The following is a 25,917-nucleotide window of genomic DNA, read 5'->3' on the forward strand; positions in this document are numbered from 1 at the left end:
ACCATCAACAGCAGTCCCAAATCCTCAAATTCTGCCCAGACAAGAACTGCTGATGAAAAAAAGAGGATACAAGTTGGGAAACTTGTATCATCAGCCTCTTTTTCTAAAGTTATCAACTTTGAACCTTTTCAGCATTTGAATTTTGCTTTCAATACCAACCCGCTACAAGGAGAATGGGTGCCTTGTCAGGATGAAGTTCCATTTGTCGAGCAATCCATGGCCCATCAAAATGTGCATACCACCAACCCTTCTTCTTGTTCTGGGGATCTTTGTATTGGTCCGCAGGACGGATGAAGGGAATGCGGAAGTAACGCTGCTGTCTGTTTATTTCAATCTCTTGTTGTCTGGTTGGTAGCTGGGTTGTCGGGTTCTGTTGAGCTATCATGCAAAAACCAAAAAACCCAAAAAACAAGCAAACAAAAAAAACAGAAAAGAAGAAAGCCGTATTATAACTTGCTTGATTAATCAGCAAAGTAAAAAAAAAACAAAACAACAAACCAAAAAACCCACCCCACCCCTGCCCCAAAACAACAAACCAAACAAAACCCCAAACAAATAAAGACCCCAAAACCCAAACCCAACCCCCCAAAACCTGACAGAATCTCTCTGAACACAAGGTCATCTGATGTCTCATTAAACCTAAAAAGCACTCCCTTCTCGTATAATGTGCGTTCTTTTAATCACTACAGCTACAACACTGGTGAGGAAAGGCTCATGTTAACTATTGCATCTGTAATGTTGCTCTATAGCTTGCTCAACGGCATCAGGTACATTTAGACAAAACAAAGTGAGTAAAATAACACATTCTGCTTTAAATCAATATTTAAGGTAAAACTTCCCATCTAAAATTTCTTACCAACCAGAAACATTAATTAGTAACAGCTCTAGTTCAGTCCATCTCTTTGTAAAACAAGATTACAGCGCAAGGAAGCGTTTTCAGTTACAAAAATATAAAGCACCACTTGAAGATTTTTGACAGTTAACACAGAAGGGTGTGTAATACTGTTAGAAATGACTAATTTGTTAATAGAGATGTTGACAACAATTACTGCTTATTACAAAGCTGCCACCAAACATAACTTTCTGCCTAGATTTCGGCGTACTAAACTCCAGCATTAGAACTACTCTCTGGCTGCTTTCTTTTTTTAAGGAAATTGCTTATTTCAGACCATTAAGATAAACAGACCAAAGTTCTAGAGGAGACAAGAGTTATACAAAGTCTTTTAAAGCTTCATATATATTTGGTAAACAATTGCCATGGGCATTTTTGGACTCCCTCAGAGTTCCACACATTTCAGACTTCAGAGAGAAACTTTCTTCACAATAAAAGCAAATACTCTCTATGTTAACTCATCAACTGATCGACCTTCTTAATGTTATGTATACACTATCATAATCAGTTTTAAATAGTAAATGCTCTTACAAGCAAGATCCTTTCCTTTAATAACTGCCTCCTGCAAAAGTTTATTAGTGATCTTGTTTTAGTGGTTTACAATACCACTGTTACAAATACCCTGTTTAAGAAATTCTGAATGTGAATCTATGCCATCTCTACAAAAGAAAATCAGTATTAACAGTTCCATGTTTCAGCTTAAAGGGAATAATTAAAAATGAATTCCTTTTGTCCATTGTCTGATAAGCAGCAAAGCTAATTTTTGAGCTAAAATTTAATAAAATGAAGAATGACAATCACCTCTAATAACATGTTTTTACAGTTATGAACAAGACTAATAGACTAGCAACTGCACCTTGACATTTCTTCCACTTAGATTCAAACAAAAATAGTTTTTCTAAATGCAAAGAGCAGAACCTTAAAAAAAGTATGTACTATACAAATCATACCCCCCAATTTTTTTGCATGTCTACATAAGCCAAGAGAAGAAAAACAAAACAGATTTTAATAGGTGAACGCTGCTTTTATACATCAACTCTGATAAAGCATGTATTTTACCAGGAGACATAGTTTACAGTTTATAAGAAATTAATTCTATTTTCTGCACATTGTCTGAACATCTATCACAGCAGATCAGTGCTTTAGTATTGTCAAACACTTTTTGCACTGCAATGGTAATTGCTAAGGCTTATTTCTACCCCTAAATGCATACCTAAATCCAAGAGGAAATCTAGAGGACAGGAATGCTAAGCAGCCAATATAGCCTCTACTTTTCAGTGGTATGGAATTGTAGTTCTTTATTCAAAAGAAACCACCACCTGAATGTTAGTTTGTGTGCTAGGAAAATAGCTGTTATATTGTTGATTCCAGAGTTTTGCTACAACAAAAAGCCATATGCAAACAGTAAAAAATCTTGGAACGAGCATGGCATTTCATGGTGGGGAGGGGCAGGGAAGAGGAAAAAAAGAGAGAAAAAAAACAAAACAAGGAGACTATACCTTCAAATAACCTACATAAAAAGGTTATTTCAATTTCCCTTCCCATGACTGTTCAAATGGCTAGGATCTCATGAAGATAAGCAGTAAAGTACATTTGTAAATACCAGAGTAACATGTAATTACCATCAGTTCAATAACATAGCCAAATTGTACAATAGACTTTTTTTGAACAATTAAATTCTATATACATGTGTAGCAAAACACTGGATTAATTAATGTTAGTATAGAGCTCTCAAGTGTTCCTATTCTTCAAAGTTAGCTTAAATAACCGTCTCCCCACTTACGTGAGTTGCTCAAAAATGGTGCAAAATCTGTGAACAAATATTACATGTTGAACAAAACATAAAAGTGCTGATCCTTTATAACTTACAGTTTCATTACCTCAAAATTTTTCACCCATCAGTGAAAAGACAGAAAGAAAAAACTACATCATTTGAAGCACACATCCATGACACCTGAAAGACTTTTAGCTTAAACATCTAAGAAATCAGAGTTCCTTCTTAATACCTTCTCAGATCATTACAATACAGAGATGTGAAATGCCCCTGTAGTATAATTATTTGCAATAGGAAAAATTACTTCTGACATTAAGAAAAGTCTTGAAAGGTCACTATCAGTGACTTTCTTCTGAACTGCAATGTTCTAACTTTTCTTCAGAAATATGAAGCCATATTTCAAGGAATGTAAAAAAATGCAACGAAAAACATTGAAAAGAATGCTGTAAATATCTAACTAAATGTGATGAGATCTTGAATATTCCAAGCTTTATTTGCAATAATCCAAACATTTTATGCTCTTTGCTACTTCCCATCAGCAATACTGTGCATACATTTTTATTTTACCTATTTAGCTCCAGAGAGAACTTGTGAGCTCAAATTCAAAGCAACTTACCACTTTGCAGAAGTGCTTCAAATGCCTTTTCCTGCTGTTTCAGTCATAAGCTTCCTTAAGCACTTAAAACCACATTACTAGGCATGGCCACAAGGACCCATTCTTTGATAACATCTTTTCCAGGGATCCAGATTTCACCTGCCATGTATCTGTACCAAAATTCCCTGAAAAGCTCAAATTCTCAGGTAATGCTCAAGCAAGCAAAAGTTCCAATCTTTTCAAAATATTTACCTTAAATCAATATAAAAATACTCTTTAAAAAACCAAGAATTTCCTTCAACCTAGTGAAACCAAAATTCATTCTAGAAATGTTTTCTTTAGAATATTGTCACCAAAATTATTATAAACACAAAATTATCTCTCCTCACCATAGTCTGTGACTGATTTGGGAGCACGCTGTTCTGTTTCTGCATTGCGTTTCTTATTCTTGGATTTCCAAGCATGATATACCTTTAGCCTTCTGTGAAACTCTTCTCTGCAAGCCGCCAACAGTTCAATATCTGTCTCAAAAATGAGGAAGGGAGTGATAAGTGGAAAAATCAGAATAATTATTTACTAAATGCTTTTCTATACTTATAGCTAAATAATTTTAGATCATGTTGTAACACTAATATGTTTTAATATAGTATAATAATTATATTTATTATATTATACCCTCACTCTCTGCAGCAACAGGACCTCTATTTTATGGCCCAGAAAAGTCCCTTGGAGTGCTATATATCCTTTTCTCCTTTAGAGTAATGGCAGTCCCCAAAGTAGCTGCTCCACTGTGAGATCTGGAGCAGTGAAATGCTACAAATAAAATTTTCACTTCACTAAATTTGCCTGTTGACATTATCACAAGCCAAGCAGTAGAGAAACAGATAAAATTTCACTGCTGAACTTTATTTCTGCAACTGAAAAAAAGAAAATCGGCAATTTGATTGCTCAGACCTAGGTTCTTTCTCCAGTTTATTAAATATATTTTAATTTTGCTGAATTTCATTATATCAAGAGACTGAATGATCGCAAGGCTTTTTCATTAGTCACGGAAGAAAATCCAGACTGGCTTCACTAGGGATGAACACACACTAGCACCATAGCACCATGTATTACTGCACCACCTATTCAGCTGAAAATATCACTCCAGTCTTGCATACATAAAAATAATACAGATACTGTTAGAATTTGGAGCTAACTTTGGGTTTTAAATACAAATAGAGAGAATGGGTTCATTTCCAATTTCTACTCCCAGGGAGAAATTCTGAGTGATCTTAAATCAGAAATTAACCAACTGCTTTCAATCAGAAGCAGGAAGAAACAGTAATATTTAATAAAGGAATAATTCTTATCTGTTTTGATCTTCATAACACTGGAGGAAAAGTAATTAATGTCCCAACTGTGAGCTTCCCAAATGAAGTTACACATTTTGAAAACTGAAGAATAATCTGAACATCTAAGACAGAAAATATTTTTTGCTGTCCTTTACATGATATATTTGCTTTTTTGTGATTTGATGACAGCAAGAAGTGGCAGCAAAAAATTTCTTAGAACACATAAATTCTAGGTAAAGCATAATAACTATTATTCCCTTTGTGGAAATACGTAAAACTGAGACAATTTAATTAAGAGATTATAAGATGTAGTTTATGGCCCAAGCAGTTTAACATCATAAAAGTATAATCAGTAAAGGAGATAACAAAGGAAATTCTGTTTCCTCAATATGGAAATAGCTTAGTTTGCTGTTCTCTTCAGGGTAATACAACTTTTAAAAATTAATTTGACATTCATTCAAACCTGAATAAATTAATGAGCAAGTTTTTATCTTTGTCATAGGAAGAAAGTAACACCTTTCATACTACAACTTGACTTCTTTCTCAAATCAGGAAAAAACCCACCACTTACCACAGGATGTATTGATTGTATCACGAAGCTCTGCATATTTCCACTTACTGAGATCATGCTTCTTAGTACCAGCAGCAGCTTTCGTGGCTTGAACTGAAGGACCCCTACAGTTATTAAAAAAATATATATGTATTTTTTCAAGTATGAGACAGGAATTTTTAAAACAGGAAGAACAGATCCCACGATCAACACTGCAGCATGCTTATTACAATGAAAATTAGCAGCAGAGGGACTGAATTCAAAGACAAAGTACCATTTTCAAGATGTTCAAATGATTAAGGGAAAGTGAAGGCATCTTTTACATCCAAAATAATATAATCATCTGATTGCTTCCCTAGAGATTAAAAGGAATTGTCATTAATAGCTAGCGCTTATGTGTGAAAAGACGCATATTCTATTTATGTGTACCTCACCCCACATGATTTAGTACTAGTCAAGATACAGAATACAGACAACAAAGAGTGGCCATATACATTTTAGTTCCATTTGAAAAATAAGACAAAAAACTATTTCTGAAGTAGACAAGGAGAAGGAAGAAAAGGCGTTTCCTCTGCTGTTTAAAACTGGATCAGGACAAAATCCTTGTTCCAAGACCAGAGAAAATATTCCATGTCTTTGACAAAAGTCTAATTTGAGACAAGAAATCAAATTAGTTCTACATTAATTGTATAGCAGCTGTCTGAGAACAGCAATGTTTATTCAGGGCTGGGGGGAATCATCAAGAGATACCATGGAAAAAAAGACCACTTTCAGAAGAAAGGCTGACCAGTATAAAAAGACTCATCCAGAAACAGTGTTTTTCAGAGGCAAGAGGTATTTGTCATGTAGGTAGTAGGCAACAAAGTCAACGGCAAATGCAACTGAGAAATTATTACTAAAAATCCATCATCTTTAACAGCATGTATAAGGTTATCCATGTAACAAACAAACAAACATTACATGCATACATCTAAAGATAAACCTGAAAAAAAAAAATTCTTTTTTTTTTTTTTTGTGTTAAAAATGGTATGGATAAGAAGTGTAAGAACTTTCCCTTAGGAACGGCAAACTTCCCATGGATTATTTGGATATAAACTAAGTTTAAAACACTCCAACATTCAGTGACAATCAGAATACGTTTTAAACACCAAGGAATTCAAGAACAGACACGTGATTTTATCAAATCTCTGCTAATGTCCATGACTAAGAACATGAGGCAAACTGAATTATCTTTCAGGATCTGAGAGGATTTGTTCAGAAGAAACTAGATCTTTAACATGGTAGCAAAATACTTGATGCAATCAAGTATTCAAAAATTCACAAGAAAGAAAAACAGAAGAAACCAGGCCTTTTCATTTAAAGTCTGTTTGTGCAGCAATACTTTTGTGGGACTGTTGCATTATTACAGTATTTATAAACTGGTGAATATTATTTTAAAGTTTATTTTTCCATAAAGGTCTCATGCAGTACTATGAAGTTTTATGTTGTTTATTTTCCCTTTTTAGTTAATAGGTTATAAATATATTTTCTATGAAAAATTTCTCTATGGAGATATAGCAATTTTGAATGCAGAGATAACAAATGCATTTTAAGTTTCCTAGAATAAAACAATCTGTTTCACCAAATGTTCTTCTTAAGAGCAACTGAACCATCTCTTCAAATGTAATTAAAACTACAGAATTAAGCATCAGCTTGATTATGCCTACTCATACTACTAATCTGAGTTAACACACAGCTTCCAGTTATGGTATGTGAGAAGTCTGACATAAAAAACTACCTCTTTGACTTTTAATCAGTACATAGCTGAGGGACAGGAACTTTTCCTCACCCTTAGTACTACTCCTATCTGTAAAACAAATCATTAGGCAGACTGCCTCCTTCAAAATATATATATTAATATTTTGTCATCATTGGCATACCTGTAGGACATTACAGAATTGCTGCTAAATGTAATTTCCGCTGCCTGGTGTCTAACCTTCTTGAACCTAATTTCACAAATCCCAAGGATTTTCCTTATTTAGCAACACTACCCACCACTCTAAGAGTTTGCTACATAATTTAGAGCACCAGAACTAGGCTGTAAGATCTCTGGTTAAACTAGTAATCTTTAAGAATGCTAATCCAATTGAATGGCTTAGTCTTTCCATTACAGTACTACTCTGCAGATCACTCTTTTGTTTTCTACATGACTTTAAGCATAACAGTCTGGCATTAAGAAGACCATCATACTTGCCAATCAGTCTTCACCACTCAATCTGACAAAGTTATGTATCATAAACAGTATTTCCAGACTAAAAAAGTCAGTCTCAAGTCAAAAGTTTAGAGTATATGACAAGTGAAAAAAATTTAGTTAAACAAGCATGCAGTAAGAAGTATTACATTTTGAACTCAACCAAAACACAGAGCCTCTGATTTTCCCCCAAAATTTTTTGATTTTTTTGCACATTAAGAATTGGCCATTGTCATTGGAAATACGTCAATATATGCAATATAATCTAGCCATCTAAATTCACATGCTAGCTTAATTACACACAACATTGTTTATTCCTATTCTTAAAATACCACTGCAAGAAACAAATTAACAGCTGCATTCACAATTATCAATGCTACAGCTAGAAAACCCATCAATCATGTGAGACTGATCATCTTCAGACTATATATACACAGCGTAGTAGCTTGTTTAACGACAGATTCACTTTTAAAAACTCTAAACAATTGTGCTTCTTATGTAAGCTTCAGAAAATGAATGCAAAAATGTTATTTCTGTCCTCAAGTTGCACAAAACACTTTCTAATTACTCACTGATATGGAGAACATTATAACAATTTCTCTCAACAGAGAATTAGTGTTCTATCACAAACTACTATGAGACTGTTCGAGAAGAATTGTCTTCAGATCTAAACCTGCATTCTCCTTTCCTCTTGCATTGTGCATAAAATCTTGCAATAGCATTCAAGACATCTCAGAAGGGATTTTGTTTAGATGTCTTCAGAGGGGTTTTAATATGCTTTTAACATGGTAATTTTCAAACCTGCTTTTATTTGAAGGGAATTATGACTAGAATTTTTTTTATTAAAAGCACTAACAGTTACATTAACATTAAATAACTTCACAAACTCTGTTGAATCTGTAGAAATACTCCTTTGAAAGCTGTGGAGCCTCGTTTTCTATTATCATTATAAGAAAGGTGAAAAGAGAAGAGAACTGGAGGAACATTATCAAAATTACACAAAAAGCCAGGGTACATGAACTATTCTTTTTTTAAATAGATATATAATCAATTAAAATAGCAGAAAAATAATTGCTGAAAAGGTGTTGATAAAGGAAATTTATCTGAAAGAAATAATTTACTTATCTGCTTAGCACTTAAAAAAACCCCAGATTGCATTATTTTTCATTCCATAATAATTCAACCCATTTCATGTGTGATTTCTTTTTATATAATGATTGATTCATTTGGTGTTGCCTTCTCACCTACCTAGACAATATTTCTGACATTTCTGTGGCCATTTGTTCCCTATAAGAAAATGGATAAATAAGCATAAACCAAACATATTAATATAAAACCAGCCTTTATAACTGTGAAAATCTCTTGCCAACCAAACTGAAGTGCACACAAAAAAAAGAGCTACTTATTTAAAATAACTTCCATTCTAATATATATATATATATATATATACACACACAGTCCTGATTCTGTAGAGAGCAATAAATCACATGGGACAGTGAAAAATGGATAGTATGTGAAAAAGTTTACACTAATTACATAATCATCTTTAAATAGATATTATTAGGTATATTAGATTAACTTGTTTATTAGACATAAGCAAAGTAGCGGATATAAGGTATTTCAAACTGATTTAAAGTTTACAGATGCACGATAATAAAGACTGTTACAGAGTATTAGTAAATAAGAGGACAATATCAATTTCCTTTCAATTAATTAGTGTTGCTTGTTTTTCTATTAGAGCATTCAAATGGAAAAAAATGCCATACGCAGTCATTTGCAGCTTTGTTCCATTGGCTCTGCAAATAGAAGATAATTATGTTAGATAGACTTCTTCCTAGTTACCTTTCTAATAATCTGAAGTGGGAAAAGATGGGTCATAGTATTTCATGCTCTCTCATGTCTTATTTACTATCTTATGATTATATAGACCTTTTTTCTTCACCTCTCTCATTCAATCATGAATGTTAAATTATTTTTAAAAAGTTAGATTAAGATAATCTGGAAAAAATGTACAAGTGAAAACTTCCCACACACTTTCTCCCCCCCCACCCCTTTCAAAATCAAAGATTTTGAGACATGCTACTGATATATTTTATGCCTGGATAAGCATATCATGAGAAATAACAGCAATCCTCATGTAGCTACTCTGGGAATAGGACAGATAGCTTCTTCATGCAAGTTGTGAAAAGACATCGAGTCTAACTGCCATAACGAAGACCCACATGTACACACATGTAGCACTGAATATGCTACAAATTAGAACTTACTCGGACTGTTCCAACACAACACACAGAACAGATATACTCACACCACCTTCACTGAGGCTAGCTTATTTTGGTGCTATATGTTACACCACGTTTCCATAAGCCACAAATTAAAAATATTGCATAGTTGAAAACAGATACCTATTATTTAACTAATTCTTTACTTAAGTGTTAACCACTTCTGTTAATTTACCCCTAGGTGCAGTAAATCCCTTGTTACACATGCTTTCAAATTGTGGATGAGTAATAAAATTGGATGAAGCTAGGACAGGTCCTGCATATTCAGCACAGAATAAGCACAAATAAAAATGCTGGATCTACTGCCAGAACAAACAACTTTTCTTCTTTGACAGGAGCCAAAGAATGTATTTTTCAAAGAAACTACTAATACTTATGAACCTTTAAATATCTATGAAAACTAATGGTGAATGCAGCAAGGTATTCAGGAGAAAAGAAAGTTGAGGCTACTCATTTTCAAACATGACAAAGCACAAGTATCACGTTCCTTAAAAAAAGAGCAAAATACAAGAGTTCCTTCAAAGTGGCACATAAAAATCACCTTGTTCTTACTATTTTCACTGCACAAGTAGTACAGCACAATGGAAAATATCCTTTTATTCATGCCAATATGTAAGCATGAAACGATTTTTTACAAAATTGTGTGAAAACACTGTAGAATCAGTATACTGCATGAATTCAGCATGGAGTGATACATGCTTTATCCTACTACAGCAAAATTTAACAGAAAAGGCAAATGTACATATATAAAAGTCACAGTGATTTCAGTGTATCATATGGTAATATGCAAGTCTCAAATCCGGAAGTTGGCAGAATATAACTTCCTTAGACTCTAGTAAAATTTTAACTGGTATCAGTCAAAGTAAGTCCTGAGAATTTATATTTAAATTATTAAATTACATGTTTTGTTCAAACCAATAAATAGTTTTCATTTCAGAGAAGAATTCCCACAATTTCTACTTTTAAACCAATTCCTGCAGTTACATGGAAATCTACCCACGGGAATGGTTTAGTTTGTTTTTAAACAAACCAAACCAAAATCAAATCAAAGTTGAAATTAAAAGCATTTTCTTCAATTTTTGGACATGCATAAAACTCTTTGAAGTAGACTGCAGAAACAGAAGGAAAAAAATTTGCTAATGAGCTAAAATCTCATACAAGCAGAAAAATTTATTACTTTTTTCTAGATTTATATATTATCTTGCTCAAGAAATTATTTACATCACTATGTTAATTTGTTCAGACCATTCTGCACTTTGCAATCATTCAGAAAAGTCTTCATTCTCCTACCGCTAGCTACACAGTGGAGAAAAACTGGCTGTCATAACTATCAGGATGGTTAGTTCATCATCCATTCCAGGACTACCCAAGGAAGACATATACCAGGATCACCCATGAGCAGTAGGAAACACTGTGGAGATTAGAGCTTCACTGACAGAAAAGTGACTCAATTCTCTGAGCCCTTCTTGTGTATTGCCTCCCTTCTTTCATGTCTGAGAGAAGTTTGCCAGGTTGCAACACTAGAGTGACTTTGGGTTTACCTTCAAAGTGTTGCACCAAAATCCAAACAGGGAAAGTATGAAAATCTCCAGAATGCTGTCTGTGAAGCACTTAGACATCCACCTGCGCATGTTAAAGTCTTACCTGAGACAACATGACAGCTATTGTGTAACTGGGCAAAACCAATAATTTTAGTGGAACTGTCTAAAAATCAGTATTGTACATGACAAAAAAATCACCCAGCTACCTCTCATAGGCATATGGTTATTAAAAAAAAAGTATACAACTAGGTAAAACTTGAGTAGCAAAGAGAACACATCTGGGAGCTTGAAATACCATGGAAACACTTGGGATTTTCTTACACCCCTTCTTTCAACAACAACAAACTGAGTAGAGTAGCACTAATGAAGTCACCGATGATGTGATCATGTTTGTAAGTCCCTTTATGCAATTTGACCAATAAGTACCATTTTTACTGGAACTTCTAAGTTGTTTCTAAGGGATCACCCTTTACACATGAATAGCTCTTGCTTTGCAGGCGGTGTGGATCTGTATACCAAAAGCCAAGCACTTCTTGTGACACAAAAAAATTCACACAAAAGAAAATATTTAAGATGACATTTAATTTTCAAACCCATCTATGTTAAATATATTCATTCCACTTTAAAAAACTTACAAATCAGGACACAGAAATAACTACTGTTTCTGCATTCAGAGAGGGCTTCTTGGTAAAAAAAGCCACACACAAATTCTCACTGTATTACTGGAACCATCAAGTACCAGAAAGGGTATATCTTATTACTACTTACCACTGCGGAAATTCCATTCACTACTTTAAATGAATCCTAAAATTAATAATTTAAATTGGTTGCCGTCCTTGCCAGAACTCAAAATGAGAAAGAGAACTGCAGTCGTATTCACAAGCGCCTACTAAATTACTGATGTAGCAAGATGCAAAATGGAGTAAGTCTTTAAGCAAAAGCAATCTATTTCTAACAAATTTCACAAGTTAATTTGAAAAATATACGAATACACTGACTTAAAATGTCCATTTAATTAATAAAAAAATACATAAAACCAACATGAGCATAGGTTTCTGAAAGGGATCAGGAAAGGAAGAAGACAAAAAAATAAACAGAGAGAGAGAGAGAGAAATTTACTACTTAACCACATACCTGCGCAATCCTAGATCAAGCTGAGCCTCATCACTGATGAGTTCTGCCTCGCTCTGGGCAATTCTCATTGCAAGTTCATGATCACGACGTTCCTGTTCAAGCACTGCCTGGTGCTGGGTTTCCTCTTCTCGTTCTCTAGCTAGCTGAGCCTCAATTTCAGCCTGTTTTATAAAAACACACCTTTAACCTTACCCAATCAAAACCAAAATGGTACATAAGCAGATGATTAGAAAAATATGCCAAGTAGTGTATTTATAGCTTTCAAAACATGCAAAATTTACAGAACTGAAAAAGTAACAGCATTAGTATTTAATTTGACCCAAGAAAAACAAAACAGCTAAGATTGCATCTTGGTTTTCATGTAGTTTATCAAATCATTATTGTCCACCACTTGTATTACCTTTTCAAAATAAAGTTCCAATCAATTATTCCTTATTTAAAAAACACATGAAGCTTTTTGTTAGGTATTATGAAAATTAGCCTTCAAAAGTTTTTAGAATCATTAAAACTCAGATGATACAGAGCAATATGGTTACTCCTCCGTAGCACTAACACAATACTCCCTTGATATTCTGCACTTGGCATTACAGGACTTTGCAATTGGCACTGCTTTGCATATAGGTCCATGGTTCACTCTGAAAAGGGATGAAGACAGACGCTGGAATCCTCTGTGGACCTGATCTGGCTTTGAATTTAAGCAAATGGTAAAATTCTGACTTACTGCAGTGCAGAAGCAATCCAGATATACTGCCTCTGCAGAGGAAAACTAAATACCAGTTTACCATCATTATTTAACAAAGGGTCTTGCACACACAGTAAGTAAAACGTGGCCATCCAATTCATATGTCTGAAAGTCAGACAAGCCAAGTCTTAGCAGTACCTTTCTTGGTGCCCAAAACTCAACAAAGGAGACAAAGTCAATTCCTACTCTTCATCGTGAATTTGCACCACTAAAGCAGTGCAGTAACACCAGTGACTTCACCCTATGAATCCCCTTTTAGATTAGCTAATAGTAACAACCACCAGGAAGAGAGACTGAGTAATTACCCATATGTAGAAGAAAGAACTACCCTCCTGGATTATGTATCTACTTTGTATTCAAATGCAGCATTTCTGTGAAAGTATAAATTACATTCTACACCGCAGATATCCACATCTCAGAAACAAAGAAACATAAATAAAAACAACCCCTAGAGATGCTCTTAGCTGGCAGACCAAGTTTTCAAACCTTCTGGCAACAGGCCAACTTGCTTCCTCAGTGGACAAAGTTTAATCCATTTAAACTGTCCCTGAATGGAAACTTATCCTATGAATTTCTCACAAAACACTAGGCACATCTGCAATGGTCTCCAAGCAATGATTTAGAGACTTAGTCAAATAGCAGCTTACTCTTTTTATGTTTAACTTCTGCAAGCTGGTAGTGCTTATTATTCTGATACAGGTGACAGACCCAATAAACACAGGAAAGAGTCACTTTTCACCAAAGTTAAGCTATAATTTCTCTGTTAGTTCCAGTGACTTGTTTATCAAGAATGAGGGTGAGGTGATAGAAGAGAGTATGCAGACACAAGGAGAATAAGCAGTGCTAGGCTAACTCCAGGGATAACAAGATACAGGAGAAAAATTCTGCTTCTGATTAATCGTGGACAGGGCTTAGAAGAGTCTGTAAACATCAGTGACCATGGCCCTGCGTTTGCTACAAATGCCCCGACAGAGAAGCTTTTTCTCTCTGAGACTGCTCTCCCAGGTCACCCAGGTAATCTCCAAGACAAAAGGAAAACAAGGGTATAGGGGCCAAACACAACTCTGAGTGTGAGTTCATGATGGGATCAGTAAGCAGTGTCAGGAATCAAGGGGAAGGGGTGGAGGAGCAGGGTTTGAACTGCATATATTTATTCTACATGAATGTAGCCAAAGGGGCTACTAGAGACAGTCCCGTATCCTCTCATTATTACCAATATTATGAAAGTGTTTACAGTTAAGCTGGTACATGACACAGCCTGAGTGCAGATGTGACTTCTAGTAAAAGAGTGCCAAACTTGCCTGACATGGAACATCTGTAAAAAACTGCAAAGGCTAAACTACGATTCTTCAGTGTTGTGTATTTTTAACTTTAAAGTAACTTTAGAAAAACTTTAAAAACAAAGGCCCCTCTATCCAGAAGACCTGAACTTGCATATGAACTAGAAATGGGTGATCTGTCTTGGGATACCCTAAGCATGATTTTTGCCTTACATTTACTACTAAAGCGACACTGCTGAATGACTCTGAGACACATATTTATAAAATGAAGCCCTAGGACTCAGCGGAGACCCTAAGCTGTGAAAAAGGTTTAAAAGAAAGAAAAACCCCAGCAACAACAAAAACCCCAGATGCCACACATAGCTAAAATATTAACCTGAATACGCTTTTCTTCTTCTTCCCTCTTTTTCCTCTCTTCCTCTTCCTGTTTTCTCTTTGCCTCAATCTCAGATTTCCTATTATAAAAGAGGAGGAGGAAATGCAAACATGTTATTATGATGCAAGTGAACACGAGATAGGAAAACATCTTCCATAAAACTGAATGGTAATCCAGAAATCAGTACAGTCCCGATGACAGGACATTACATGTAAAGTCAAGAAAATTTTCAAGTCCATCTGTATTTCCAGCAGCATCATATCACTTCTTCCATACTCTATTCTGACTACACTTAAGTTATAAATCACTGGGAAAGGACATGTTTTAACACTGCATATCACACCAGGATTACAATCCAAATGACTTTCTTTAAGCATAGGAATATTAAAAATGACCTCATTAAAGTGCCTTTCCTATTTTCTTCTCATTCTATAACCAGCAACTTATTCAAGACTCACAGACGTCTCTCCTCTTCTTCCTTCCTTCGTTGTTGTTCTTCCTCTTCACGTCTCTTTCTTTCTTTTTCCATTTCCTCCTGGATGCGTCGTAGCCTTTCTGCTTCCTCCTCTTGCTGTTTCTTCTTTTGCAGTGCACTCAGAAGCTGCTCTGAGCTTCTAACTAGAGCATCATATTCTTTCTGTATCTGTTCCCTAGTCATTATAGTCGTCTGCAATATTAAATAATAAGAGGGGTTATATTATTTTACATTTGTACTTCACTTTTAAAAAATGTACATTGAAAAAATATTAAGCAAAATGAGAGCATTGAGCAGTATAATTACATTATATATACACTTCAGGGTAGTGGAGCTTGAGCACACCCTTCCCTTTCTCCCTAAAATCCTGGGGATCCATTACTCTCCTCTCTCATATAAAACCATAAAAAGTAATCTCCATTTTATCACTGAAATTAAACATGACTTCTCTTTAAAACATGCCTTCGGTTTTTTAAACCTTGCAGTTTTAAGCAACAGAAATTAATTCTTACCACACTAAAATGAAAACTAAGCGCCTCCTATGTGCATTTTGTGTTGTGTTCTTAGCTGCTACAGTGGTTATTTACAGCTCTGCCTTTTATGTCATAGCACAGAATAGTTTTTCTTACTATGTGTGCTAGCGCCTAGGAAAAGTATTGGACTGTGCTATGACTAACTTTTTTTAAAAAGGCATTATTAGTAGCAAACAACAGGTTGAAAATACTTAAAACAACAGCCTTTGCTACATATGTTTTCAAACCTCACCGATAGCTACAATTTAATTTCATTTTACAATTCACATTGATGTATACTAATAAAACTGTTGTTGACCTTTTCTGAGGATGGAACATGACAATTATCAAATTATCTTATTTTTATTAGAAAAGAGAACAGGAAGTTGACAGGTTAACTCTATCATATTTTCAACCATGATTTTAAATAGAAAAATCTTAATATGGTACACGAAGAAAGCTGTAATGTTGCATGAAACAAAAATTCAACACATCAAATTTTTTTCTAACACTAATAAATCCCAGTGTGCTTTCATTTTGTCTGTGTGCTTTTGTGGTAAGAAACTGAGAACTTACAGAACCTGAAGCATAATCAGCAAGATTAATTCTCTTTACTACAGAGTCTGAAAAAAACTCCTTACTGGAATATAGATCTCTTCACTCTGTGACAAATGCTTATACGTTTCAGCCCTGATTAATTTAAAACATTGCTAATATGTATTATTCCAATAATAAAAGCAACAAGCAAATTATTAACAACACTTGTCTCACAATATCAACATGCATTTTTGCCTTAAACGCTCCAGTGCCAATTTTGAAACACAGATAATAATACCAAAGTCTAGACATATGCACCCAGTTTCAGGATTCACTTCAGTCACATTCACAAACAATTTTAAACAGGATTTACTCAGTGCCTCTGAAAATTAAGACCTCTATATTAAAATGTTTTTTCTGTTAAGAAAAATACATTGGCCTTCTAGTTTAGATCAAGTTTTCAAAAGGTTCCAGTAATAAGAAACTATTTCTCTGATTATTATCATACCTTAATTTTGGTCATTGAAGCATCAATAGAATACTCCAGCTCCTTGACCTGCTTGCTTGTCTCCGCCTTCCCCTCCTTCAGAGCACTTACTACTTCATTAAATTTATCAAGTCTCTTCTTCAGCGTACGCACTTTTATCAGGCCATCAATGCTATGAAGGTAAGACAGTTTATTTGTATCGTGGGATGTTTTTACAAGGTGGTATTTTTAAAACTACCACTTATTACTCACATTAAAGAGGTAGATAGGGGAGACAAGTTATGACTTCTGATAAAACTCACCCTCTTTTTCTGAAATTCAAACATTAGCTCATGAAGTTAACTAAGCAATGGAGCCTTTTGCAAACAATAATTAAAACTGATTAACAGACAGTGACTCAAAATGGAAAAATGCATTTTTATTTTGAGAGTTAATGTGCGGTTGGTTTTTTGGGTTTTTTTTTCCAGTAACAAATCATTAGTATCCACTAGAGGATTTTGACTGGAGTGGATAAAGGTGCCACTTACTCAAAGAGCAATAATGCAACTGAATCAGATAAAACTTAACTAGACAGCATGGAACCCAGTCATTAGACCCCAGAGGGAAAAAAAAAAAGTCTGGGTAAAAAAAGAGTCCAGGAAAACTTGGAGCTTTTTAAAGAACCAATACTGAAGGCCAGACTTACAAGTGACAACTCTGCAGAGACAGCCTTCCCAGAGAGAAATCACTGAACTGGGATTCAGGAAAACAACACACAAAAAGTAGAAACTAAATCAATTCATTAAAGATGAGTACAGAACAGCTTAAAAATATAGGGACATGGTCAGAAATGCCAAGGTACAAAATGAAACGTAACTATCAAAGGATGTAAAAGAGAACATTTTATAACAGCACTATTAAAGAACAGAGAGTTGGATTGCTATCAAAGAACAAAAAGGTGTCAGCAGAGCTTAATGACCGAAGTGGTTTTTCCATCAGTATTCCATGCAGTCAGATTAAAGCTAAAGGAATAACTTAATTTCAAGAGGAGACAAGACAGACAGAACACACAATTATTTTTAAGATAAAAAAGAAAGGGGCCCTATAAACAAAGGTGTGAACGGGTAAAGGACAAAAATTAATGAGCTTAATTTTAATGTAAAGAGACTTAACTAAGGATTTCTAATAACTAGGCTATCAGTGGAGGATTTTATGAACAAAAAGCTAAACAAACTTCTCTTAGGAAAGGTTCAGGTTTAGCCTGTTCATCCTTGGGAAAGAAAGGAGGAACACGGCACCTCTCAGTCTCTTTCAGTCATACGTAGCATCATTCTATGACTTTAGATATAGTTAGTTAAGCATAGTAAATCTCTTCTTTACATTTACAAGAAAATATTATTAAAAATCCATTTTCTTCAAGCAAGGAATATCCTCTTACCGTGGTTTGTGCTTTCTCTTGCAAAGCCACATACGAATAGTCTTTTGTATTTTAATGCAGGCACTGGCTCGATATTTTATCTTATTTTTCACTGTAAACACACAGAAGAGACTGAGTCTCAATGGTTTATACCATTTAACACAACAGCTATATTACTCACACACTCGATGTCTCAAAACTGTATGTAGACTATGTGTGCTTGAGAGCTAGGTCTATACCAGAACCACGACACTTAAGACACAGCGGACAACAGAATTCACAATCCTGAGACAGGCATAAAAGCTCCCACCCAAAACAAACAGGAAGAACTGCACGTGTGCACACACACACCAACCCCAGGATTCACAGACATCAGTAACCTCAGCAAAAAGTCACTGGACCTAGCAAACAGGAAATACTCAGCAAGTCTAAGTCCTGAACTGAAGGGTAATCAAGTAGCTAATATCTGCTAGAGATAAGGCGGCTGCAACTTTACTGAGCATTTCTCTGCAATACTGAAATGAAAGAACACAAAACAAAACTTCCAGCTGTCATTGTTCTAATGCAGTCTTCATCTAAAAACTCAAGTGACTGGGACCAGGAGGCAAGTTAAACAGAGAATAAGGCACAGGCACAAGCATGCATGCTGAGTAGCTTGGAAGTGCAACAATAAATGCGGTTTTTACATATCTGCTAGAGGAAGCATAGATGCCTAAGGATCCATACTGCCTTTAGTCATCAGCTGAGCACATGGTTTGTGAACACAATGATATTTAACTACTGGACTTAGGTGATCACAAAGATGTACTCTACTTTTTGTGTATCTATTTCAGTGTTATTCTGGTGATAAAATTAGCTTCTAATTTCCCATTAAACACTAAAAAAAAGTAAGGCACATCAAACCAGAATATTATTTCCCTGGGTTTCTACTTTTTGGACACAGTGACAGGCTTTCTGTCTTATCTTTCTGAAGAATAGATTAAATGGCATAAATTCCTAGATGAAAAACATTATTTTAGTGTTAACAATTTCTGATGTGTGAAACTTGTACGACAAGAATTCACAAATTCTATTTGCCCCAGTATAAACAGCAACAAATAGTATCCAATCTGTGACAGATTTAAGTGTCACGACTGTGCTGGCCCAAATGCACAGTCGTAAGGCATGAGGCCTTTATGCTTCTCTTCCCCATCTTAATGTACACTTTCCACCCTCTGTATCATAGATCCCTGACATCCTGCATCAGACTTTTCCCCATCTCCCAGACATCTTTACTGAAGCCTCCCACAAGCACCAGTCTCTATTCCACACCGCCTCATTCCTACTATTCCAGCAAACTGGGCAGGCCAAGCACTTAGAAACTGCCTATCAATAGTGATAGGCACTTATTGGCTGATCAGCAGTAACTGCTGGAGTGGAGATGTTCACCCCGTAATTCATGTCAGTGCTTTCAAACATGCAGTTTCTGTCCAGAGATGACAAGCTCTGTGCAGGCACTTCCCAGAACTAGATGACTCCATGTTGTCAGCTGAGAGCTGAACTACTGTTCTTTCCTGCTGATGTAGAAGTCTCCCCTTGCAAGACCTGTGATAGCTATTTATTTATTTCTGTGCAAGTGTTTACCCAGGCTTCAGTAAGTACCCAAGCAGACTGGACACGGGAGACTGGTGGTGGGCTGTATGTTCCACCTTGAAAAACCTCTGCTCTAAGCCCCCCTGTATGTACCAAACATAAAGCATAAAAAAACCCAAACTCACCAACCTTGAAATCAATTACTCAGACTTTACTATGTAACCATCTGCTATACATGTCCTTGGCCACATTTCATGGTGATAATAATTGCTTTGTTATATTTTTAACAAACATTTTGATTTAATAAAACATAAAATACATACATTTAATCACTGAGAGAGAACACCATTGAACTTTTTTCCAACGACTGCAGATAAGCCAGCGATTCACTCGTTTAACTAGCTCTGCTAAGTGATCTGGATCAGACTTCATTATCTGATCAAACTCTGCAAACTAAATAATTAAAAAAAAAAAAAAGTTTTACAAACTAGGAGAACAGAGAGTGTTAGACATTATTATATAAGAGCATGTTGAGTTAAAAAGGTAAAATATTTTTAATGTAAACTGTATGTCATCATTGTATCAGCTTTCAATTAATTCAAGTGAGCAGGTATTTCTGACATCACTTTATTCTTTAATGATAACAAATAACTGCTTTTTTTTTTGTCTGTTTGTTTAATTGATGTGCAACACTTAGCATTTTGAATAATCCAACTATTTATTAATCACTAAAACTGTTTATTGCCAAAATTTTTAAAAATTAATTGTTGCTCTACATCCTGAAGACTTACTCTGGCCTTCCACAACTTCAAGACACCCCTAATTCTGTATCTGGGAAAAAATAAAGCCCTGAAAGCACTTCTCAATTTTTAACCTTTGTACAAGAGTCCAACTAAAGGCAACCTTTTCTGAAAATCCTGTACTTCTACTCTTTGGTAATTATGACAGTAAGAACATTCTTCTGGGTCTACAATAATTTTCCTTTCTAGTTGCAACAGCTCCATACTTCATCTTCTTTCTCTGCATAGCAGCAGCTATGCTCAGAATAACAGAAAGATATTTCAGCTATAAATAGATTTTACTAGAAAATATTTTTTCTTTGCTCTGACTTGCTCTTTTTTAGTCAATATAAGTCTTAAGTGACCAGTAGGACATCTGGAAATACGAACACTGCATTAGGAATACAGCAGCATTAGCAACAAGACTATGAAACCAATTATATCAGTATTAATATTGACGTTTCTTCATAGAAAATGAACAGTATTTACAAAAACCCCTGGGCAACCTTATTTAAGTCGGCCACACTGTTAGCAATGTGTTGAAAAATGTCACCTTCAGAGGTCCCTTCCAACCAAAATTATTCTAAGATTCACATTCATGAACTTCAAGAGAAACACTACCTTGCCGGGTCTAAAAAACACCTTGGTTAGCCCAAATTTGTAATCATTTTCATTCAGTCCCAAGGCTTTAAATAGTGCCTGAAACACAGAAAACAGTTAGGATTATATTCTGCCTCCTTAAAAAAAAAACAAAAAAACCCAAACAAATCCAAAAGTTAAAAAAAACACACATCCCCTCCCCAATACATTTTCTGTCCTGCATGTTATAGAAGAAGAATTAATTTCTTTCTTACCTTGCAAAAGAGCCTAGGATCCAGCCGAGCCAATTTTTCAGGCAAGTATTTCTTGTACATATTATACAGTTCATGAAATGAAGCTCGTGAAGGGAAACCACCTTGCATCAAATCCAGAACTGACACCATTCCTAAATTCATTGAAACAGAGGTGCAAAAGCTGGTATCAGTAAAATGCATATGAAGCAGTGATTTTTATGATAACCAGTAGTTTATGACATAAGCCCCAAAGACATTGTTCAGAGACAAAACCACAAAGTTCAGCTGGGACTTGATCCAGCCTCTAACATTTCTTGATCATGTGATCACTCACAAAAAGTTAATACTGAACAGATGAGAAGAGCCCATACAATTTTCTCCCTATTTGAGAGGTAAGTAACACCTAATCATGCAGAGGATTTTTTTCTAATATTGCTTCTAAATATTTTTTTCTTTTTAGCAGACCTGACATTTTCATTTTTAAAGAAAAAAAACAACAAATAATGCCCAACCAGGCTTTTATTTTCATCATGTCAATGATATTTGTGAGATGTGGTGCCGATGTGACATCAAATACAGTGCCAGAACATGTAGTGTACTTGCAGTACTAGGTACCAGCTGCTAAGATGTAATTTTAATGTCCCAAAGACTGTTACTACATTTTGGCTGTGACTAGGACATCAGTAAAGCACAGAAACAGTCAGTGAATGGTTCAAATTACTTCAAGCAGCACAGGCCATGCCAGTTTTTACCCGCTGCTTTACATAACCCTATCAACAGATTTTGCATATAAGTTTTTAAGTTAGCCTTTAACTTGTGGTTGCTATCTTTAAACTTAATCTTTTGCATATTTGCAAATGGAAATTTGATTTGTTTACACCAAGTCTTTCTTCTTCAAAAAAGATTTTACAGCATTACATCTTGCTCTTTTAACATTACATGTTATAACTTTGTTTTACTAGATTAAGCTTCATTTACTGTTGCTGAAGTAGCAAATATGGAAAAGTGAGCTTGTAAGACTACTGTAAAACACTGGGGGTGGGGGGGGCAGGGACTTAATTTGTTATTTTTTTTCTTCTCTGACATGCCAAATGCTGTTAACCTGAAGAAACCTACTACTAATGATGTTAATGGAATGCTGAAAAGTTGTTAAGCTTTTGTGACAGTAACATGACATGTTAAACACGTGGGCTTGTCAAAACAGGAGCTACAGAACCTGGAAGTATCTTGACTTCAAAAAGAGAAAAAATTAAGCACAAGCTGCTGAAAGTACAAAAATACAGAAAAGGAAAAAAAAAAAAAAAAAATCAAAGTACTTTGATGAACAAACACCCTATGAAGAACGACAATACCAGCACTCTAATTACCAAGCAAGCAGTTCCTTCCGCTGTTCAGCACGGCATGAGCAAAACTGCTAATACTCACTCTTTACTATAAAGCTGGAAAATTGGAAAGTGCCTAGCATTTCAAGAATAATGAAAACGCAGAAATCTGTACTATACAAAGCTACAGGAAAGACTATGAAGTGCCCTTGTTGGAAGTTCAGCTCCAAATCAAATTAACAGTGGTATAAAGAAATTTTGAAAAAGTAAAACAATATGATTCAACTCTATCATAATATCTATAAAATCAAAGAAAACAAGTGTGTTTCCATTATTAGATATCTCAGCTAATACTGACTGCTTCTCAACATGCACAGGAGTTTCTAACACTTCAACTGCCACAGTAATTTAAAGAAATTCTGTTGTTCTGGACAGAACTGCTTCCCTGTTAACATTGTGGGCAATACAAAAGGATGGCATTCAGCTCCAGGTCAAGAAATCTAAATTTATGTACCAATATATGGCTACATGGCTTCTTACATATGCACCTGGTGTTTGAGCTCTCGTTATAATCAATGGAAAAACAGTCAATGGAAATTACATCAACTCTTCTTGCAAAGAAGAGACCTTATGGCTGTTCAGATGAATTATTTCTAGGGTTCTATTGACTAAAATCAGAGTTAAGTTACTAAGAATCTGAATAACTGTTCATAAGGCATAAATAAGCTACCTTCTAGAAAGCAACAATTCAAGCAAGGAAATATTGCTTCCATCTCACATATTTCAAACTTAGGTCAATCTACAATGGCCAAAGTAATAAACAGAGGGGAAAATATCAGAGGCATACATTACCTGAACACTGAAGCTGAGAGAGGATCTGTCCTCCTTCAAAATGGTGATTTGTCATCTTTAAATTAGGTTTGATACAGCGAATAAAGCTAGATCCCTATTAGCAAAACAAGAAGTTAGCAGAATCTACACATTTTCAAACCTCCTGAAATAACAGTTAATCATTTAAGAATTATGGGTGGGGAAAAAAAAAGATAAAAAATAATAGTATTCTGAAAGACAAATGCTGACATTCTTTTTCTCTCATATATCAGTTTTGCACTCTAGCGTTCATCTTAATGTAACTGATCTCAATGCTCAAACTATTAATTGGATCCTCAACGTTTGAGTTTTCATTCAACTGTGCTTAACATTAGTACAATCTACTTATGATTTAGCAGTCTAGATTCTACTACCCTCATTATCGACTACAGTCACACCACCTAAATGCCTCCGTCCTCCAGAGTTCACGTCAGTGAACATGATACCAGCCCCCTGACACTGGAAACATGCCAGATGAACTTGACCTTCCTTTCTTCTAACTTTTGCTTTTTACAGTTTCTTTAGGCTCATGGCTTCACTCTCCCTTCCCCCATGTTGTTCCAGTCTCCTCCTTTCTTATCACCATGCATGCTATCTCTACAATTTTGACCACTGCTTTCTCTCACCATTTCACATTCATTAAGGATGACATTTTTGCAAAACACCATCGAATTATTCAGATTTTCCTGTAACAGGTGGCTGTTGATGATAACCTACCTTATATACTAAAACAAAATTGGGACTGAGAAAACATAGTATTACTGCTGGTTTGCAGCGTCTTCTCTCTTTTTCCATCTCTCAGCTGAGAGTGAGAAAGCACCTGCCAAGGGAGCTCTATATTAACAATATATCCCCAGTCATGGGTTAGCTAAACTCAGAGTACAGCAAGCCTGGGCACATACTTTTTCCCTGGACTGGATCTCAGTTCCAGAGTGTTCTGTATGAAAGAGATCATCTTTCTTTCAGACCAGCCTCATGAGTACAGTAAAATCTTAATGTCAGCTACACTCCAGCACCTGTCCCATTTGTTTCCCATGTTCCCCCCCTCTTTTTTTTTGACAGAGCATAACCTCATATCTAGGATTGATTAGAACATGCGGTCAAGAGAAACAAGAATGTGTTCCTACAACTCCAAGTTCTAAAAAAAATGGTTATGTTGAACTACATGGAGAATTCTAAAACCTATCAAATTACACCAGCTAAATTAGCAAATACTCATTAGGGGAATCAGGTTCTTTGACCATCTGTGCATTTACAGCATATCACAAAAGTGAAATGAAACATTTTATTTTTAACGGCTTCATGGAATCTGAAAACTAATTAATAATAAATTATCATCTGCCTTCCTTCGAAGTAACATCTCTAAACCTTCTGCAAATTAGTCATCAATGATAACTAGTGAATGGAAAAAAGTAGAAGTGACAAAAAAGGAGATTGCAACCCAGACAGATTTCTTATTGTTTACTCAAATTGTGTAACTTTCATTCTACAACAACTTTTTTTAAAGGTGGTGGGTTTTTTTTAAAGTAACTCAATAATCATCACCTGCACAGCAAAATGCTTCTGAAGTGCCATATAACTTCAAGCTCTAAAGCAATACTTATCACATTTATTGTAAGCCATATTGTTGAGATTATCGATTATGACTTATGACAGAAAATTATGAACCTGCATCTGTATACATACTTACAGTACTGTGAAGCTTCTCAAGAAGCAGATTTAACTGAGTCTGTAAAAGAAAACAGATATTTCAATAGTCTTACCATGACAACTACAGAAATACACAAATAGAGTAGTGGTATAGCATTACTGCATGCATGTTCATTGTTAGTATATCAGACAGAATTGATAAATCAAAACGTTCACAAATTTTAACAGCCAAAATCATGCAAGTGTGCATGAATGGTCCTGAGGATATTGTTTGTGTTTAATTGTACAACAATACTGTATGGACTAGTTAGTTACAACATAGCAAAAAAAAGTGCAAGCCCATTTGGGAAAATAAAGGAAATAATGGCTATGTAATAATGTTATAGAGAAAATAAGACTGATCAGCAATAATTTAAAAAAAATACACTGAAAATTTGTGAAAGCCCAAATTTAACCTATAACAAGCATACATTTGTATGTTAAATAATTAACACAGAAAACAGATAAGCTCAGGGTCATCTTCTTTTTTTTTAAGCTAACTCAACATTTAGGTGAATGAACCTGCATAATCTATTTTTAATTCCAAACTTTCAAATTTTTAATTCTCTGTTGATGACAATAGGCTATATTTTAAAACCAGATTGACCAAGGTTGGATTTAAACATACTGTGATGAGAAAAGACCACAGTCCTACGATTATTTGGGGGCAAGTCTACAGGATCACCAGAGACTTAAAGGCTGTCAGAGAAAATGT

At 35.0% G+C, this 25,917-nt stretch overlaps 1 protein-coding gene across 4 annotated transcripts in view; it reads right to left on the reverse strand.

Annotated features, from left to right (window-relative positions):
* MYO6 (myosin VI) overlaps positions 1-25,917 on the reverse strand; it is a 79,599-nt gene that overhangs the window by 2,450 nt on the left and 51,232 nt on the right. The window contains exons 18-33 of one of the 4 annotated variants that reach the window (XM_010565764.1): positions 25,204-25,242; positions 23,496-23,589; positions 21,343-21,473; positions 21,110-21,187; positions 20,033-20,162; positions 18,159-18,249; positions 16,763-16,913; positions 15,189-15,397; positions 14,731-14,809; positions 12,333-12,493; positions 9,142-9,171; positions 8,624-8,662; positions 5,167-5,270; positions 3,651-3,782; positions 2,676-2,702; positions 160-378 (exon numbers count right to left, since the gene is read on the reverse strand). In XM_010565764.1, coding sequence (XP_010564066.1) covers positions 160-378; positions 2,676-2,702; positions 3,651-3,782; positions 5,167-5,270; positions 8,624-8,662; positions 9,142-9,171; positions 12,333-12,493; positions 14,731-14,809; positions 15,189-15,397; positions 16,763-16,913; positions 18,159-18,249; positions 20,033-20,162; positions 21,110-21,187; positions 21,343-21,473; positions 23,496-23,589; positions 25,204-25,242 — 1,714 coding nt within the window. The remainder of the gene's footprint in view (positions 1-159; positions 379-2,675; positions 2,703-3,650; positions 3,783-5,166; positions 5,271-8,623; positions 8,663-9,141; positions 9,172-12,332; positions 12,494-14,730; positions 14,810-15,188; positions 15,398-16,762; positions 16,914-18,158; positions 18,250-20,032; positions 20,163-21,109; positions 21,188-21,342; positions 21,474-23,495; positions 23,590-25,203; positions 25,243-25,917) is intronic. The other 3 variants (XM_010565766.1, XM_010565767.1, XM_010565768.1) reach the window with 3 other exon arrangements.

This window comes from Haliaeetus leucocephalus, unplaced genomic scaffold (assembly GCF_000737465.1).
Source record: "Haliaeetus leucocephalus isolate CR32 unplaced genomic scaffold, Haliaeetus_leucocephalus-4.0 Scaffold195, whole genome shotgun sequence".
Classification (NCBI taxonomy): domain Eukaryota; kingdom Metazoa; phylum Chordata; class Aves; order Accipitriformes; family Accipitridae; genus Haliaeetus; species Haliaeetus leucocephalus.